At 50.5% G+C, this 17,252-nt stretch overlaps 1 protein-coding gene across 7 annotated transcripts in view; it reads right to left on the reverse strand.

Moving 5' to 3' along the window:
- ENPP2 (ectonucleotide pyrophosphatase/phosphodiesterase 2) overlaps positions 1-17,252 on the reverse strand; it is a 97,760-nt gene that overhangs the window by 24,066 nt on the left and 56,442 nt on the right. For all 7 annotated transcript variants that reach the window (XM_083186734.1, XM_083186735.1, XM_083186733.1 and 4 more), the window contains exons 15-19: positions 15,965-16,092; positions 13,847-13,931; positions 13,675-13,762; positions 1,490-1,662; positions 54-102 (exon numbers count right to left, since the gene is read on the reverse strand). In XM_083186734.1, coding sequence (XP_083042860.1) covers positions 54-102; positions 1,490-1,662; positions 13,675-13,762; positions 13,847-13,931; positions 15,965-16,092 — 523 coding nt within the window. The remainder of the gene's footprint in view (positions 1-53; positions 103-1,489; positions 1,663-13,674; positions 13,763-13,846; positions 13,932-15,964; positions 16,093-17,252) is intronic.

Consider the following 17,252-nt stretch of genomic DNA (forward strand, 5'->3'; position numbering starts at 1 on the left):
TGCTGGGCATGGAATAAAAAGTGTTACATTGTGACTGAGTGCATCATCCTTACCATCTGTTCCTTTCAGATAAAGTCGCTTATTCAGTTCCTCAGCTTTATTCTTCATATACAATGTGGGGAAAAATAACATGTACAAGGAAATCATTAGCCTTCATTACAATGTGCAGCTACACAATACACAAGGTACAGAGCAGCAGTCACATGTGTCATAAATTAGGGAGAGAGGGAGAGAGGAGAGAGAGAGACAGACAGACAGACAGAGACAGAGAGAGAGGGGGGAGGAGAGAGGAGACAGAGAGAAAGAAAGAGAGAGACAGACAGAGAAAGAGAGAGAGAGACAGAGAGAGAGAGACAGACAGAGAGAGAGGGGGGAGGAGAGAGGAGAGAGAGAGGGGGGAGGAGAGAGGAGACAGAGAGAGACAGATAGAGAGAGACAGAGAGAGACAGAGAGAGACAGAGAGAGACAGCGAGAGACACAGGGCCAGATGCACTAAACTTTAAAAGTGATAAAATGGAGAGTGATAAACAGCCAGCCAATCAGCTTCTGCCTGACATTTTTCAAACCCAGTTTGTGACATGGCAGGTAGGAGCTAATTGGCTGGCTCATTTATCACTCTCCATTTTATCACTTCTGAATCTTAGTGCATCTGGGAGAGAGAGAGAGAGAGAGAGAGAGAGAGAGCGGAGACAGAGAGCGGAGACAGAGGGGCAAATTTATTAAGCTTGGTGAAGTGATAAAGTGTCTGGTTTTCATCACCGGCCAATCAACTTCTACCTGTGAAGTTACAGGCTTGGTTTGAAGAATGGCAGTTAGGAGCTGATTGGCTGGTGATAAAAACCAGACACTTTGGGGGAAATTTACTAAAGGAAATTTGTAAAAAAAATAGGTGTATTTGTATCCAGAAATACACTTATTTTTGACATTTACTATACTGAAAATACGGCAATTCATATTCGTATTGATAGCACATCAATACGACTACGAATTGCCGTATTTTCGGGATAGTAAATGTCAAAAATAAGTGTATTTCTGGATACAAATACACCTATTTTTTTACAAATTTCCTTTAGTAAATTTCCCCCTTTATCACTTCACCAAGCTTAATAAATCTACCCCAGAGAGAGGGGAGGAGAGAGGAGACAGAGAGGGGGGGGGGGGGGGCAGAGGAGACAGAGTGATGGGGGGGGGGGGGGGGGGGGGGGGAGATAGATGGGTTGGGTGGGAGGTGGAGGGTAAAGCAATGAGTGGAAGATATGTGCTATGTTAAGAAATAAACGTGTATTTGGTAACCAGAATGTGCTTTTGTTTTGTAATCAGAGCTTTACAATCATTTGTTGAAGTAATTTGAAGTAATTTGTTTCCGTTCCATATATGTGTGATCGCTGTATTATCAGATTAGGACACTGTTCGCACTGCTCAGTCTAGTATATGATTGTTACCTTCTACATGTAATTTACTGACACATTGCGCATTCCTGACGCGTTACCTTGTCGTCACAGGAACACCCCAGCTCTTCATTCACAGTGGACGGAGAAGTGACAATTGGAAGCGGTTTGGAGACCTCATCCGGCAAGGTGGGCTTATGAGACGTGACACGCAGGAGATGATTTAAGCTTCCGTGAGTCCCATTGTTGGGGGCAGGTTTTAAGCCAAGAATATCTATGTACACGTAACACAAACATTAAGAGTCCTGGTCATTTGCTCCCAAAATAAAAACCATGTTGTTTCAGACACTGTATTTGTTTATTACATATGTAACCAAAGCGCTTTACAGAACCAATGGGCCCTCCCCAGATGACCCCCCCTGTACCTCATTACCTAAAGTCTCACAAGATGCAAACAAATATGATTGGCTATGATCGGGGCCACCAATAGAAACGTTGTGGCTGCGAGACCCACCTATAGAATTAACCAAGAGACAAAGCGATAAGAGGGTTCCGGAGACAGGCTCAGAGACAAAGCGATAAGAGGGTTCCGGACACAGGCTCAGAGACAAAGCGATAAGAGGGTACCGGAGACAGGCTCAGAGACAAAACGATAAGAGGGTTCCGGACACAGGCTCAGAGACAAAGCGATAAGAGGGTTCCGGACACAGGCTCAGAGACAAAGCGATAAGAGGGTACCGGAGACAGGCTCAGAGACAAAGCGATAAGAGGGTTCTGGACACAGGCTCAGAGACAAAGCGATAAGAGGGTTCCGGAGACAAAGCGATAAGAGGGTTCCGGACACAGACTCAGAGACAAAGCGATAAGAGGGTACCGGAGACAGGCTCAGAGACAAAGCGATAAGAGGGTACCGGAGACAGGCTCAGAGACAAAGCGATAAGAGGGTTCCGGACACAGGCTCAGAGACAAAGCGATAAGAGGGTACCGGAGACAGGCTCAGAGACAAAGCGATAAGAGGGTTCCGGACACAGACTCAGAGACAAAGCGATAAGAGGGTTCCAGAGACAGGCTCAGAGACAAAGCGATAAGAGGGTTCCGGACACAGGCTCAGAGACAAAGCGATAAGAGGGTTCCGGAGACAGGCTCAGAGACAAAGCGATAAGAGGGTTCCGGACACAGGCTCAGAGACAAAGCGATAAGAGGGTTCCGGAGACAGGCTCAGAGACAAAGCGATAAGAGGGTTCCGGACACAGGCTCAGAGACAAAGCGATAAGAGGGTTCCGGACACAGGCTCAGAGACAAAGCGATAAGAGGGTACCGGAGACAGGCTCAGAGACAAAGCGATAAGAGGGTTCCGGACACAGGCTCAGAGACAAAGCGATAAGAGGGTACCGGAGACAGGCTCAGAGACAAAGCGATAAGAGGGTTCCGGACACAGGCTCAGAGACAAAGCGATAAGAGGGTACCGGAGACAGGCTCAGAGACAAAGCGATAAGAGGGTTCCGGACACAGGCTCAGAGACAAAGCGATAAGAGGGTTCCGGACACAGGCTCAGAGACAAAGCGATAAGAGGGTACCGGAGACAGGCTCAGAGACAAAGCGATAAGAGGGTTCCGGACACAGACTCAGAGACAAAGCGATAAGAGGGTACCGGAGACAGGCTCAGAGACAAAGCGATAAGAGGGTTCCGGACACAGGCTCAGAGACAAAGCGATAAGAGGGTTCCGGACACAGGCTCAGAGACAAAGCGATAAGAGGGTTCCGGACACAGGCTCAGAGACAAAGCGATAAGAGGGTTCCGGAGACAGGCTCAGAGACAAAGCGATAAGAGGGTTCCGGACACAGGCTCAGAGACAAAGCGATAAGAGGGTTCCGGACACAGGCTCAGAGACAAAGCGATAAGAGGGTACCGGAGACAGGCTCAGAGACAAAGCGATAAGATGGTTCCGGACACAGGCTCGGAGACAAACTGATGAGGGTTCTGGACACAGGCTCAGAGACAAAGCGATAAGAGGGTACCGGAGACAGGCTCAGAGACAAAGCGATAAGATGGTTCCGGACACAGGCTCGGAGACAAACTGATGAGGGTTCTGGACACAGGCTCAGAGACAAAGCGATAAGAGGGTTCCGGACACAGGCTCGGAGACAAAGTGATGAGGGTTCTGGACACAGGCTCAGAGACAAAGCGATAAGAGGGTTCCGGACACAGGCTCAGAGACAAAGCGATAAGAGGGTTCCGGAGACAAAGCGATAAGAGGGTTCCGGACACAGGCTCGGAGACAAAGTGATAAGAGGGTTCCGGACACAGGCTCGGAGACAAACTGATGAGGGTTCTGGACACAGGCTCAGAGACAAAGCGATAAGAGGGTTCCGGAGACAAAGCGATAAGAGGGTTCCGGACACAGGCTCAGAGACAAAGCGATAAGAGGGTTCCGGAGACAGGCTCAGAGACAAAGCGATAAGAGGGTTCCGGACACAGGCTCAGAGACAAAGCGATAAGAGGGTACCGGAGACAGGCTCAGAGACAAAACGATAAGAGGGTACCGGAGACAGGCTCAGAGACAAAACGATAAGAGGGTTCCGGAGACAGGCTCAGAGACAAAGCGATAAGAGGGTTCCGGACACAGGCTCAGAGACAAAGCGATAAGAGGGTTCCGGACACAGGCTCAGAGACAAAGCGATAAGAGGGTTCCGGAGACAAAGCGATAAGAGGGTTCCGGACACAGGCTCGGAGACAAAGTGATAAAAGGGTTCCGGACACAGGCTCAGAGACAAAGCGATATGAGGGTTCCGGAGACAGGCTCAGAGACAAAGCGATAAGAGGGTTCCGGCCACAGGCTCAGAGACAAAGCGATAAGAGGGTTCCGGAGACAGGCTCAGAGACAAAGCGATAAGAGGGTTCTGGACACAGGCTCAGAGACAAAGCGATAAGAGGGTTCCGGAGACAAAGCGATAAGAGGGTTCCGGACACAGGCTCAGAGACAAAGCGATAAGAGGGTTCCGGAGACAGGCTCAGAGACAAAGCGATAAGAGGGTTCTGGACACAGGCTCAGAGACAAAGCGATAAGAGGGTTCCGGAGACAAAGCGATAAGAGGGTTCCGGACACAGGCTCAGAGACAAAGCGATAAGAGGGTTCCGGAGACAGGCTCAGAGACAAAGCGATAAGAGGGTTCCGGACACAGGCTCAGAGACAAAGCGATAAGAGGGTTCCGGACACAGGCTCAGAGACAAAGCGATAAGGGGATTTTTGGTTCTTACCTGTAAAATCCTTTTTTCAGAGGCCAAGGTGGATGCTGGGGTATGGGTATTCCGGGCTGGAGGTCCGGGCACCAAGGAGTACAAACTTCTTGTGGCTAGTGCAGCCCCAGGCTCCGCCCCCCTAATACCCCTTCCTGTCCTCAGAGACCAGTTTTTAACTTTAACAAGCCGAGGAACAGGTATAGGAGAGGGGAACCATTCAACTTTTGAACATTCAAAAACCAGAACACTAAAGTGTGAACTATAACTATAACTGCAAGATTTGGAGCGGAAGGGCGGGCGCCCAGCATCCACCTTGGCCTCTGAAAAAAGGATTTTACAGGTAAGAACCAAAAATCCCCTTTTTTCTTACGGCCAGTGGTGGATGCTGGGGTATGGGACGTCCTAAAGCTGTGTCCCTAAGGGTGGGACCGCTCCTGAGCTGCACTGAGGGCACCCCTGCCAAAGGCCGCATCGGCCGAGGCAAAGGTGTCGAATCGATAGAATTTAATGAACGTATGAGCCGAAGACCACGTGGCTGCCCTGCAGATGCTCTCCGCCGAGACCCCTGCCCTCAGGGCCCACGATGCCCCCACAGACCGGGTGGAGTGCGCCCTTATCGAATGCGGTACTGGTCGTCCCGCCAACAAGTACGCTTGCCTTATGGTCGACCTTAGCCACCTAGCCAATGTGCATTTTGAAGCAGGCCAACCCAGCTTCCGGGCATCAAAGAGGACAAAGAGAGAATCAGATTTTCTTATCTGTTCAGTTCTGGTCACATAAATCTTTAGGGCTCGAACAACATCCAAAGAGACATCGTTATCCCGCGATTCTGTGGTTGTTTTATACACTGGTACTACTATTTCCTGATTTATATGAAATCGGGATACAACCTTTGGGAGGTAGTCCAGTCTAGTTCTAAGAACTGCTCTATCTTCATGAAAGATGAGCAATGGGACCTTACAAGAGAGGGCCCCTAAATCCGACACTCTGCGCGCTGACGCAATGGCTAGTAAGAAAACAGTCTTCAGAGTGAGCCATGAAAGAGAAACCGATTCCAAGGGTTCGAATGGGGCCTTCATCAAACTCTTCAGCACCAAGGTAAGGTCCCATGGGTTTGCCGGTGGACGTATGGGAGGTTGTAGGTGAAGAGCTCCCTGTAGAAAGGTATGGATCGTAGATGACGTAGCGATCTTCCTCTGGAAAAGGACAGAGAGAGCCGACACTTGAACTTTCAAGGATGAATGGCTCAATCCCATGTCCAAGCCTGCTTGTAGAAATCCTAAGACCCTATCCAACCTGTATATCCTTGGGTTGAACCTCCTGGGCTCACACCAGAGAAAATACCTTTGCCAGACTCTGTGGTACACCCTAGCTGACGATGGTTTTCTTGCCGCCAGCAGGGTCTTGACCACTGTAGGGGGAAATCCTCTTCTGCTTAGGATCGACTCTTCAATAGCCACCCCGTCAAAGCCAGCCTGGCTAAGTCGGGGTGTAGACACGGTCCTTGTGACAGGAGGTCTGGCCGGAGGGGCAATGGAACCGGTGGTGCCATGGCCATCTGTAACAGGTCTGGGTACCATGATCGTCTCGGCCAATTCGGGGCCACTAGGATCATGGTCACCCTCTCTCTCTTGAGGCGTTGAAGTAGCCGGGAGATTAAAGGGATTGGTGGAAATGCAAATACCTTTTGAAAAGGCCAGGGGGCCGATAGTGCGTCTACCAGACACGCCTGTGGGTCCCTTGTCCTGGCTCCGTACCGGGGGAGTTTTTTGTTGTGTTTTGAGGCCATAAGGTCGACCTGTGGCATTCCCCACTGACCTGTCAGGATTGTGAACACTTCTGGATGGAGGGACCATTCCCCTGAGTGGATCGTCTGCCGACTCAGGAAGTCCGCCTCCCAGTTCAACACTCCTGGAATGTATACTGCCGACAGGGTGAGTAGGAATTTCTCTGCCCATATGAGGATCTGGGTCACTTCCCGCATGGCCGCTCGGCTCCGGGTCCCCCCCTGATGGTTCACATATGCGACTGCCGTCGCGTTGTCTGATTGTATTCTGACTGGTTTTCCGTGAAGAAGGGTTCCTGACTGCTCGAACGTCCGGGAGATGGCCCTTAGTTCCAGCACATTTATTTGTAGCTTTGTTTCCTTTTGAGACCAGAGGCCCTGGAATGACTGATCTAGGGTTACAGCCCCCCAGCCTACCAGACTGGCATCCGTTGTCACAATGATGTAATTGTGGTTTGCAAAGGACTTTCCCTTTTTCAGATTGTCTGACAGCAGCCACCACTGTAGGGACTGTCTGACCATGTTTGATATGATGAGGAACTGTCTTTTCAAATCCGCGTGTGATCGGTTCCAGCGAGACAACAAGGCCAGCTGGAGTGTTCGGGAGTGGAACTGGCCGAATTCCAGCATTGGAAACGTGGATACCAGTTTCCCCATTAGTGTCATACAGAGATGAACTGACACCCTGCTTTGCGACAGAAAAACCTGGACTTGTGAGTGAATGTCCTGTATCTTCTTCTTGGGAAGAAACACTCTCTGGGTCTCTGTATCTATTAGTGCCCCCAGATGAACCATGGTGGATGAGGGAGTCAAGCTGGACTTCTTCCAGTTGATTATCCACCCGTGAGATTGGAGCATGTCCAGCGTCATCTGGAGGTGGGCCTGAATCTCCTCCTGTGACTGCGCTACTATCAGTAAATCGTCCAGGTACGGAAGAATTCGAATGCCTAGGAGGTGCAGGCGAGCCGCCATCACCGCCATGACTTTCGTAAACACCCGGGGGGCTGTTGAGAGTCCGAACGGGAGCGCACGAAATTGAAAATGGCGATCCAGTATCGCGAATCTGAGGAATCTCTGATGCTCCTGCTTGATTGGAATATGCAGATAAGCATCTTGTATGTCCAGAGAGGTCATCAGGTCTCCTGGTTCTAGAGTGCTTAGAATGGAGCTTAAAGATTCCATCCTGAATTTTGGGACCCTCAGGAACGTGTTGAGTTTCTTGAGATTCAAAATCGGGCGGAAGGACCCGTCTGGTTTGCTGACCAGGAACAGGTTTGAATAGAAACCCGTCCCCCTTTGGGAGTGTGGAACCGGTATAATCACCTTCTGTTCCAACAGAGTTGAGACTGCAGTCTCGAGGGCTCTTGCCTTGAGCGGGTCCTGTGGCAGGCCCGTTGTAAAGAATTGTGTTGGGGGTCTGGAGCAAAAGGTCAGAGCATACCCTTGCAATACTAGATCCAACACCCAGGAGTCCGATGTGGAACCTGACCAGGTCTCCGCAAACTCCAGAAGGCGACCCCCCACCCATGGCACTTTTCCAACTGCTTTGATTTAGGGAAAAAGGCACTATCCTTCTTTTTGCGTTTGAACACTGGTTCAGTATCTATCCCCTCTGCAGCGGCCTGAGTATCCGGCTCCTTAACGTTAAAGGTGAGCCGTATCAATTTAATTAGACTATCCACTCTGGATTGAGACATGTGATCCTCAGTATCAGCGTCCACATCATCCACTAAATCAATGGCGCCCCCATCTTGGTCGTCCCCAGTTCCATCGGCATCATCATCATCTGTGTCCTGTGGGAGAGGCTGAGTTGCCTCACGTCTGGACGGTCTATTTGAACTAGACCCTGTCAGGACATTTTGTAGTGAGGATGAAACCTGCACCAAACCCTGGACTGACTGAGATAGACCTGCTACCCATGCTGGTTCTTGCTGGGGCTGGGCTTGGGGTGCCGGTACGGCAGCGGGGTTACGTGACGCTGCCAGCTGGGAAGCTAATTCCCTCATCGCAGAGGACAGGTCTGCCGCCCAGTCCGGTCTGCAGGGAACATCCGCATTGGGTTGCGAACTAGGCCCCGGCTGAGAGCAACGGTCACAGAGGCCTGCGTGGTTCTGCTCTGCACTAGCAAAATTTTCTTTGCACACTGTGCAAGTATATGCATGCAACGCTGGAGCGGGACCAGGCCTACGGGATTTCCCCTTTGCTGACATGATATGTGTATGTATCGCAGTAAATTAGTAACCTGAGTTAACTAAACACCAGCGCTATTGTATGTGGAATTGTCAGTCACTATATAAACGAATAAGTGACCTAATACTGCACTCTCTGGCACTTCTACAGAGAGAGATGTGGTATATGAATACTCACATTAACATAACAAACTGTGAAAAATAACAAAGACAGAAAAAACACTGCAGTATACAACTCCTCACACAACCCATACACACAGGATTCGGCACTTTGTTTCCTACACCTACACCATAAAAGTGAGGTGAGGATAATACAACCTGTCACTGATAACAGTGGAGGCAAAGGGGGGCGATTTCTTTAGCTCCTCTCCGTTTAGCAGGCAGGTAGCAAGTAAGCTAAAATGGCCCCCGCTGTGACACAGGTGGGAGGAGAGGAGCGCTCGCGGCGGGAACCCAGGACAGGCCATTGCCGCGAGCAGGGGGGCGGAGTTTTCTTATACTCCGTCCCCTCCTGGAACCACCAGCGTAACTCTCTAAACGGCGCCTCCTGAGAGAGATATGCTTACGCAAAAAACCATGGTGGTCTAGCGGTTACTCAGCATGAGCTGAGTACTGCTGCCAGGCCTCCGGCGGCGCCCCTCCGCCGGCGGTGTGAGCCGCGACTCCGGCTCCCTCACAAGTGAGAAGCCGCTTACCTGCGCTTCTCCCGGCTGCAGCTCCCTCCAGTGCCTGAGGTGTCTGGTGTGAGCGGCCGACAGGTCCGTCCACCAGACGCCGGGAGAAGCTCTGCCGTCAGCCGCAGCAGCGCTGCGCTGCCGGCTGTGTAAAAATAAAACACACAGCAAAAAAAAAAAAAAAAAAAACTGAAGTAAATTAGGGCTAAAAATGCCCTCTCCTTAGCGAGGTGCCTGTTCCTCAGAGCACCAAGGAAAAAACTGGTCTCTGAGGACAGGAAGGGGTATTAGGGGGGCGGAGCCTGGGGCTGCACTAGCCACAAGAAGTTTGTACTCCTTGGTGCCCGGACCTCCAGCCCGGAATACCCATACCCCAGCATCCACCACTGGCCGTAAGAAAAAAGAGGGTACCGGAGACAGGCTCAGAGACAAAGCGATAAGATGGTTCCGGACACAGGCTCAGAGACAAAGCGATAAGAGGGTTCCGGACACAGGCTCAGAGACAAAGCGATAAGAGGGTACCGGAGACAGGCTCAGAGACAAAGCGATAAGAGGGTTCCGGACACAGGCTCAGAGACAAAGCGATAAGAGGGTTCCGGACACAGGCTCGGAGACAAACTGATGAGGGTTCTGGACACAGGCTCAGAGACAAAGCGATAAGAGGGTTCCGGAGACAGGCTCAGAGACAAAGCGATAAGAGGGTACCGGAGACAGGCTCAGAGACAAAGCGATAAGAGGGTTCCGGACACAGGCTCAGAGACAAAGCGATAAGAGGGTACCGGAGACAGGCTCAGAGACAAAGCGATAAGAGGGTTCCGGACACAGGCTCAGAGACAAAGCGATAAGAGGGTACCGGAGACAGGCTCAGAGACAAAGCGATGAGGGTTCTGGACACAGGCTCAGAGACAAAGCGATAAGAGGGTACCGGAGACAGGCTCAGAGACAAAGCGATAAGAGGGTTCCGAACACAGGCTCAGAGACAAAGCGATAAGAGGGTTCCGGACACAGGCTCAGAGACAAAGCGATAAGAGGGTTCCGGACACAGGCTCAGAGACAAAGCGATAAGAGGGTTCCGGAGACAGGCTCAGAGACAAAGCGATAAGAGGGTTCCGGACACAGGCTCAGAGACAAAGCGATAAGAGGGTTCCGGAGACAGGCTCAGAGACAAAGCGATAAGAGGGTTCTGGACACAGGCTCAGAGACAAAGCGATAAGAGGGTTCCGGACACAGGCTCGGAGACAAACTGATGAGGGTTCTGGACACAGGCTCAGAGACAAAGCGATAAGAGGGTTCCGGACACAGGCTCGGAGACAAAGTGATGAGGGTTCTGGACACAGGCTCAGAGACAAAGCGATAAGAGGGTTCCGGACACAGGCTCAGAGACAAAGCGATAAGAGGGTTCCGGAGACAAAGCGATAAGAGGGTTCCGGACACAGGCTCGGAGACAAAGTGATAAAAGGGTTCCGGACACAGGCTCGGAGACAAACTGATGAGGGTTCTGGACACAGGCTCAGAGACAAAGCGATAAGAGGGTTCCGGAGACAAAGCGATAAGAGGGTTCCGGACACAGGCTCAGAGACAAAGCGATAAGAGGGTTCCGGAGACAGGCTCAGAGACAAAGCGATAAGAGGGTTCCGGACACAGGCTCAGAGACAAAGCGATAAGAGGGTACCGGAGACAGGCTCAGAGACAAAACGATAAGAGGGTACCGGAGACAGGCTCAGAGACAAAACGATAAGAGGGTTCCGGAGACAGGCTCAGAGACAAAGCGATAAGAGGGTTCCGGACACAGGCTCAGAGACAAAGCGATAAGAGGGTTCCGGACACAGGCTCAGAGACAAAGCGATAAGAGGGTTCCGGAGACAAAGCGATAAGAGGGTTCCGGACACAGGCTCGGAGACAAAGTGATAAAAGGGTTCCGGACACAGGCTCAGAGACAAAGCGATATGAGGGTTCCGGAGACAGGCTCAGAGACAAAGCGATAAGAGGGTTCCGGCCACAGGCTCAGAGACAAAGCGATAAGAGGGTTCCGGAGACAGGCTCAGAGACAAAGCGATAAGAGGGTTCTGGACACAGGCTCAGAGACAAAGCGATAAGAGGGTTCCGGAGACAAAGCGATAAGAGGGTTCCGGACACAGGCTCAGAGACAAAGCGATAAGAGGGTTCCGGAGACAGGCTCAGAGACAAAGCGATAAGAGGGTTCCGGACACAGGCTCAGAGACAAAGCGATAAGAGGGTTCCGGAGACAAAGCGATAAGAGGGTTCCGGACACAGGCTCAGAGACAAAGCGATAAGAGGGTTCCGGAGACAGGCTCAGAGACAAAGCGATAAGAGGGTTCCGGACACAGGCTCAGAGACAAAGCGATAAGAGGGTTCCGGACACAGGCTCAGAGACAAAGCGATAAGAGGGTACCGGAGACAGGCTCAGAGACAAAGCGATAAGATGGTTCCGGACACAGGCTCAGAGACAAAGCGATAAGAGGGTTCCGGACACAGGCTCAGAGACAAAGCGATAAGAGGGTACCGGAGACAGGCTCAGAGACAAAGCGATAAGAGGGTTCCGGACACAGGCTCAGAGACAAAGCGATAAGAGGGTTCCGGACACAGGCTCGGAGACAAACTGATGAGGGTTCTGGACACAGGCTCAGAGACAAAGCGATAAGAGGGTTCCGGAGACAGGCTCAGAGACAAAGCGATAAGAGGGTACCGGAGACAGGCTCAGAGACAAAGCGATAAGAGGGTTCCGGACACAGGCTCAGAGACAAAGCGATAAGAGGGTACCGGAGACAGGCTCAGAGACAAAGCGATAAGAGGGTTCCGGACACAGGCTCAGAGACAAAGCGATAAGAGGGTACCGGAGACAGGCTCAGAGACAAAGCGATGAGGGTTCTGGACACAGGCTCAGAGACAAAGCGATAAGAGGGTACCGGAGACAGGCTCAGAGACAAAGCGATAAGAGGGTTCCGAACACAGGCTTAGAGACAAAGCGATAAGAGGGTTCCGGACACAGGCTCAGAGACAAAGCGATAAGAGGGTTCCGGACACAGGCTCAGAGACAAAGCGATAAGAGGGTTCCGGAGACAGGCTCAGAGACAAAGCGATAAGAGGGTTCCGGACACAGGCTCAGAGACAAAGCGATAAGAGGGTACCGGAGACAGGCTCAGAGACAAAGCGATAAGATGGTTCCGGACACAGGCTCGGAGACAAACTGATGAGGGTTCTGGACACAGGCTCAGAGACAAAGCGATAAGAGGGTACCGGAGACAGGCTCAGAGACAAAGCGATAAGATGGTTCCGGACACAGGCTCGGAGACAAACTGATGAGGGTTCTGGACACAGGCTCAGAGACAAAGCGATAAGAGGGTTCCGGACACAGGCTCGGAGACAAAGCGATAAGAGGGTTCCGGAGACAAAGCGATAAGAGGGTTCCGGACACAGGCTCAGAGACAAAGCGATAAGAGGGTTCCGGAGACAGGCTCAGAGACAAAGCGATAAGAGGGTTCCGGACACAGGCTCAGAGACAAAGCGATAAGAGGGTACCGGAGACAGGCTCAGAGACAAAACGATAAGAGGGTACCGGAGACAGGCTCAGAGACAAAACGATAAGAGGGTTCCGGAGACAGGCTCAGAGACAAAGCGATAAGAGGGTTCCGGACACAGGCTCAGAGACAAAGCGATAAGAGGGTTCCGGACACAGGCTCAGAGACAAAGCGATAAGAGGGTTCCGGAGACAAAGCGATAAGAGGGTTCCGGACACAGGCTCGGAGACAAAGTGATAAAAGGGTTCCGGACACAGGCTCGGAGACAAAGCGATATGAGGGTTCCGGACACAGGCTCGGAGACAGTGATAAAAGGGTTCCGGACACAGGCTCAGAGACAAAGCGATATGAGGGTTCCGGACACAGGCTCGGAGACAAAGTGATAAGAGGGTTCTGGACACAGGCTCGGAGACAAAGTGATAAGAGGGTTCCAGACACAGGCTCGGAGACAAATCGTTAAGAGGGTTCCGGAGACAAAAGCGATAAGAGGGTTCCGGACACAGGCTCGGAGACAAAGTGATAAGAGGGTTCCGGACACAGGCTCAGAGACAAAGTGATAAGAGGGTTCCGGACACAGGCTCAGAGACAAAGTGATAAGAGGGTTCCGGACACAGGCTCGGAGACAAAGGGATAAGAGGGTTCCGGACACAGGCTCGGAGACAAATCGTTAAGAGGGTTCCGGAGACAAAAGCGATAAGAGGGTTCCGGACACAGGCTCAGAGACAAAGCGATAAGAGGGTTCCGGACACAGGCTCGGAGACAAAGCGATAAGAGGGTTCTGGACACAGGCTCGGAGTCTACACTGCAATACACAGGGGGCCCACATTACATTATCAGCATTAGCAAGTGATACTCACCACACATTACATTATACAGTTCAATATTCTCAAACGGAGGCACTTTTGTCTTGAACTTAAAAGTAGGACCATAGCCAACAAAGACGGTCTGGGAACAGGCGAGAAGAGTGATTAGCGGTGGGAAACGGTGTATAAGCATATACAGTACATGGCTATTCCCTCTGCCCAGTACCTGCATGCTGTTGATTTTATTGTCATAGCCGTGGTCTCCTTGAAACGCGCATCGGCCTTGCTTCTTGTGGACATCCCCCATTTTCCTGCATAAAGAACACCAGGGTTAGGAGCTGCCAAGTACAAGCATGTCTAGAACTGGATTTCATAGAAAATGAATGGACGGCAAATAGGTCTTTACCGGTCTGCACCAAAACGAAACCAGTAACAAAGTGGGGAAAATGTATGCCCATTTATCAAGTGATAAAAACTGGTTGCATATGATAAATGATGTTCCAATCAGCTGCCAACTGTCATTTTTAAACATGTGACAGTTAGGCACTGTATACGTGACAGTTGGTAGCCGATTGGCTGTAGCACCATTCAGATACACTGCAAGCTTTATCACCCATTGATAAATGAGCCCCTTTATCTCTCTCCACTTATTGCTCCCAGACCAATAAAGCTGTGTTGTCTCAGAGAGGTCAGAATTTGCAAACTTAAAAAAACCGCAGAGGACCTTTAATAAGTAGCCCACGTGGCTGGGGCAGCGCATCCGCCCAATGTGTAACGCTGGGACAGAACAGAAGCCACTCGTCCACAATGGGCGAAATTTACTAAGATGGGAGTTCTGGATCACATTGGATGTTGCTATGGGAAACCAATCATACCATCTTTTATCTTCTAGAAGGTACTACATAAATAAGAAGTAGCTACTGTTTGGTTAGCAACATCCCAGGTGAAATAGGACTCCAAACGTAGCAAATTTAGAATAATTGAACTGAATGGAGGTGAAGAAGCTTTTGTCTATTGATTTATGAAAATGAATTGATTATTAATTGGCACTCCTTGCCATCACACGCATCGCCATCACAGGCTGCGGCATCTCGGACTGGTCATGAAGGCTGACCAAGGTTACAACTATTATTTATATCAGCATTCCGAAATGATGCTTCCAATCAGCACAAGTTCCGCTCCCTGCAATGACTCCCAGCTTGTAAGGCAAAGGTTTCTATTGTGAAATAAACGATAAACTACAGACATTGCATAAATCTATCTTATCATGGTTATTATTGTGAAACGCAACAAGAAGCAGCCACATTACTCACAGGGCCAGATGTAAAAAGCCTTGGAGAGCGATAAAGTAACAGCCAATCAGTGGGTGTGGCCTAATCAGATGTAAAACTGGAGAAATAAATGGTTGGTATGGACAAGTAGGCGCTCCCCTTTAGTTCGGACAACTCATCTTAAGGTATACTTTATCATCATAATGGTTACTTCCCTTATATTAGTCTGATGAACTGTAATGATCTCCTGCTGTGATTTCCTTCATAGTAATTTTCTCCGGTACTTGTTTCCTAGCAGGGCGCCCAGATTTCCTACGTACGCTAACGTAGTGAAATCGCATCGCATCGCATGGGCCATTTTAATGCCGTGCGATGCCATTTTTTTATGTAATTTATTCACTGCTCTGTATGCCCCAGGGGATCGCATCGCATCGTATCGCATCGCACCTCCTGCAAAATCGCATGCGATTTTATAGGATGTGTGATACCATTACATTAGCTATACAATAATATCATTGTATGACATACAATTATGTTTTATGCACCCCCCCCCCCCCCACTATCCACGCCACCCCATAGGCGTAATCCCCCACAGTGAAGCTTCAGCGGTGATACTTTAATGCATATGAAAATGTGTTAAAAACCCAGATATCAGGGTTTTTACCACATTTTTAGTTTAGTGTTTCCCGCCCTTCATCTTTCTTCACTTTGGGGATTATGCTAATTCAATCGGTCCCCAGCAGATGTCAGCTGCACGCCACCTTCCCGCACAGGGCGCTTGCCGATCTGAAACACCACAGAAGAAAGAACGTACAAACTCCACACAATTACGGCCATGTTGGGAATGGAACCTGTGACCTCACTGCTGTGAGGCAGTAACGCTATCCATTATACCGTCCATGCTGCCAGATGAGTTGACTGATTTTAGTCTTTAACAATATAGCTGGCACTGAGCTCCGCCACTGCGGAACCATTAATGATAACTCACACTGACCAGAATGTAGGACAATGATAAATAGCAGGGAAATGGTTTTCATTGACCTTCCTGTGTGTGCGCGCACGTTTTCACTCACCTGACAACATGCCATTTCCGTTCTACCAGTAGGTGAATATCCTCTATACGCCTGTTATTGGCATAGTGCAGTCTCTTGGGAAGGTGCTGCTTCAGGTAAGCCTTAAAGTGCTGCTCCGGTTTTTTACACTGGAAGAAACAGGAAGGGCTGGTTGTCAGACATTATACAAACTATACTGGTATAATGGGAACACCCCGAGAGGCCAAATTATTACAACCACCCGCGATGTTCTGTAAAGTAGCTATTCTGCAGATATTACTGATGTATGATGTCGGACGGGAAAGGGGAGGCATGCAGGGACGAATAATGGGTACACAACACGATATGACTGGCATGGAATGATGTGTAGATTTAACTACCATAGGGTGCAGTGGCTTTGGGGCCCCGGAGCTGAGGGGCCACCTTCCCTGTCACAGTTACATGTGTTATACAGGGGTGTAGCTACCATAGGTGCAGGGAGTGCAGCTGCTATGGGGCCCAGAGCTGAGAGGGGCCACCTTCCCTGTCACAGTTACATGTGTTATATACACGGTGTAGCTACCATAGGTGCAGGGAGTACAGCTGCTATGGGGCCCAGAGCTGAGAGGGGCCACCTTTCCTGTCACAGTTACATGTGTTATATACAGGGGTGTAGCTACCATAGGTGCAGGGGGTGCAGCTGCTATGGGACCCAGAGCTGAGAGGGGCCACCTTCCCTGTCACAGTTACATGTGTTATATACAGGGTGTAGCTACCATAGGTGCAGGGAGTGCAGCTGCTATGAGCCCAGAGCTGAGAGGGGCCACCTTCCCTGTCACAGTTACATGTGTTATATGCAGGGGTGTAACTACCATAGGTGCAGGGAGTTCAGCTGCTATGGGGCCCAGAGCTGAGAGGGGCCACCTTCCCTGTCACAGTTACATGTGTTATATACAGGGGTGTAGCTACCATAGGTGCAGGGAGTGCAGCTGCTATGGGCCCAGAGCTGAGAGTGGCCACCTTCCCTGTCACAGTTACATGTGTTATATACAGGGGTGTAGCTACCATAGGTGCAGGGAGTGCAGCTGCTATGGGGCCCAGAGCTGAGAGGGGCCACCTTCCCTGTCACAGTAACATGTGTTATATGCAGGGGTGTAACTACCATAGGTGCAGGGAGTGCAGCTGCTATGGGGCCCAGAGCTGAGAGGGGCCACCTTCCCTGTCACAGTTACATGTGTTATATACAGGGGTGTAGCTACCATAGGTGCAGGGGGTGCAGCTGCTATGGGGCCCAGAGCTGAGAGGGGCCACCTTCCCTGTCATAGATACA

This window comes from Crinia signifera, chromosome 5 (assembly GCF_055691185.1).
Source record: "Crinia signifera chromosome 5, ASM5569118v1, whole genome shotgun sequence".
Classification (NCBI taxonomy): domain Eukaryota; kingdom Metazoa; phylum Chordata; class Amphibia; order Anura; family Myobatrachidae; genus Crinia; species Crinia signifera.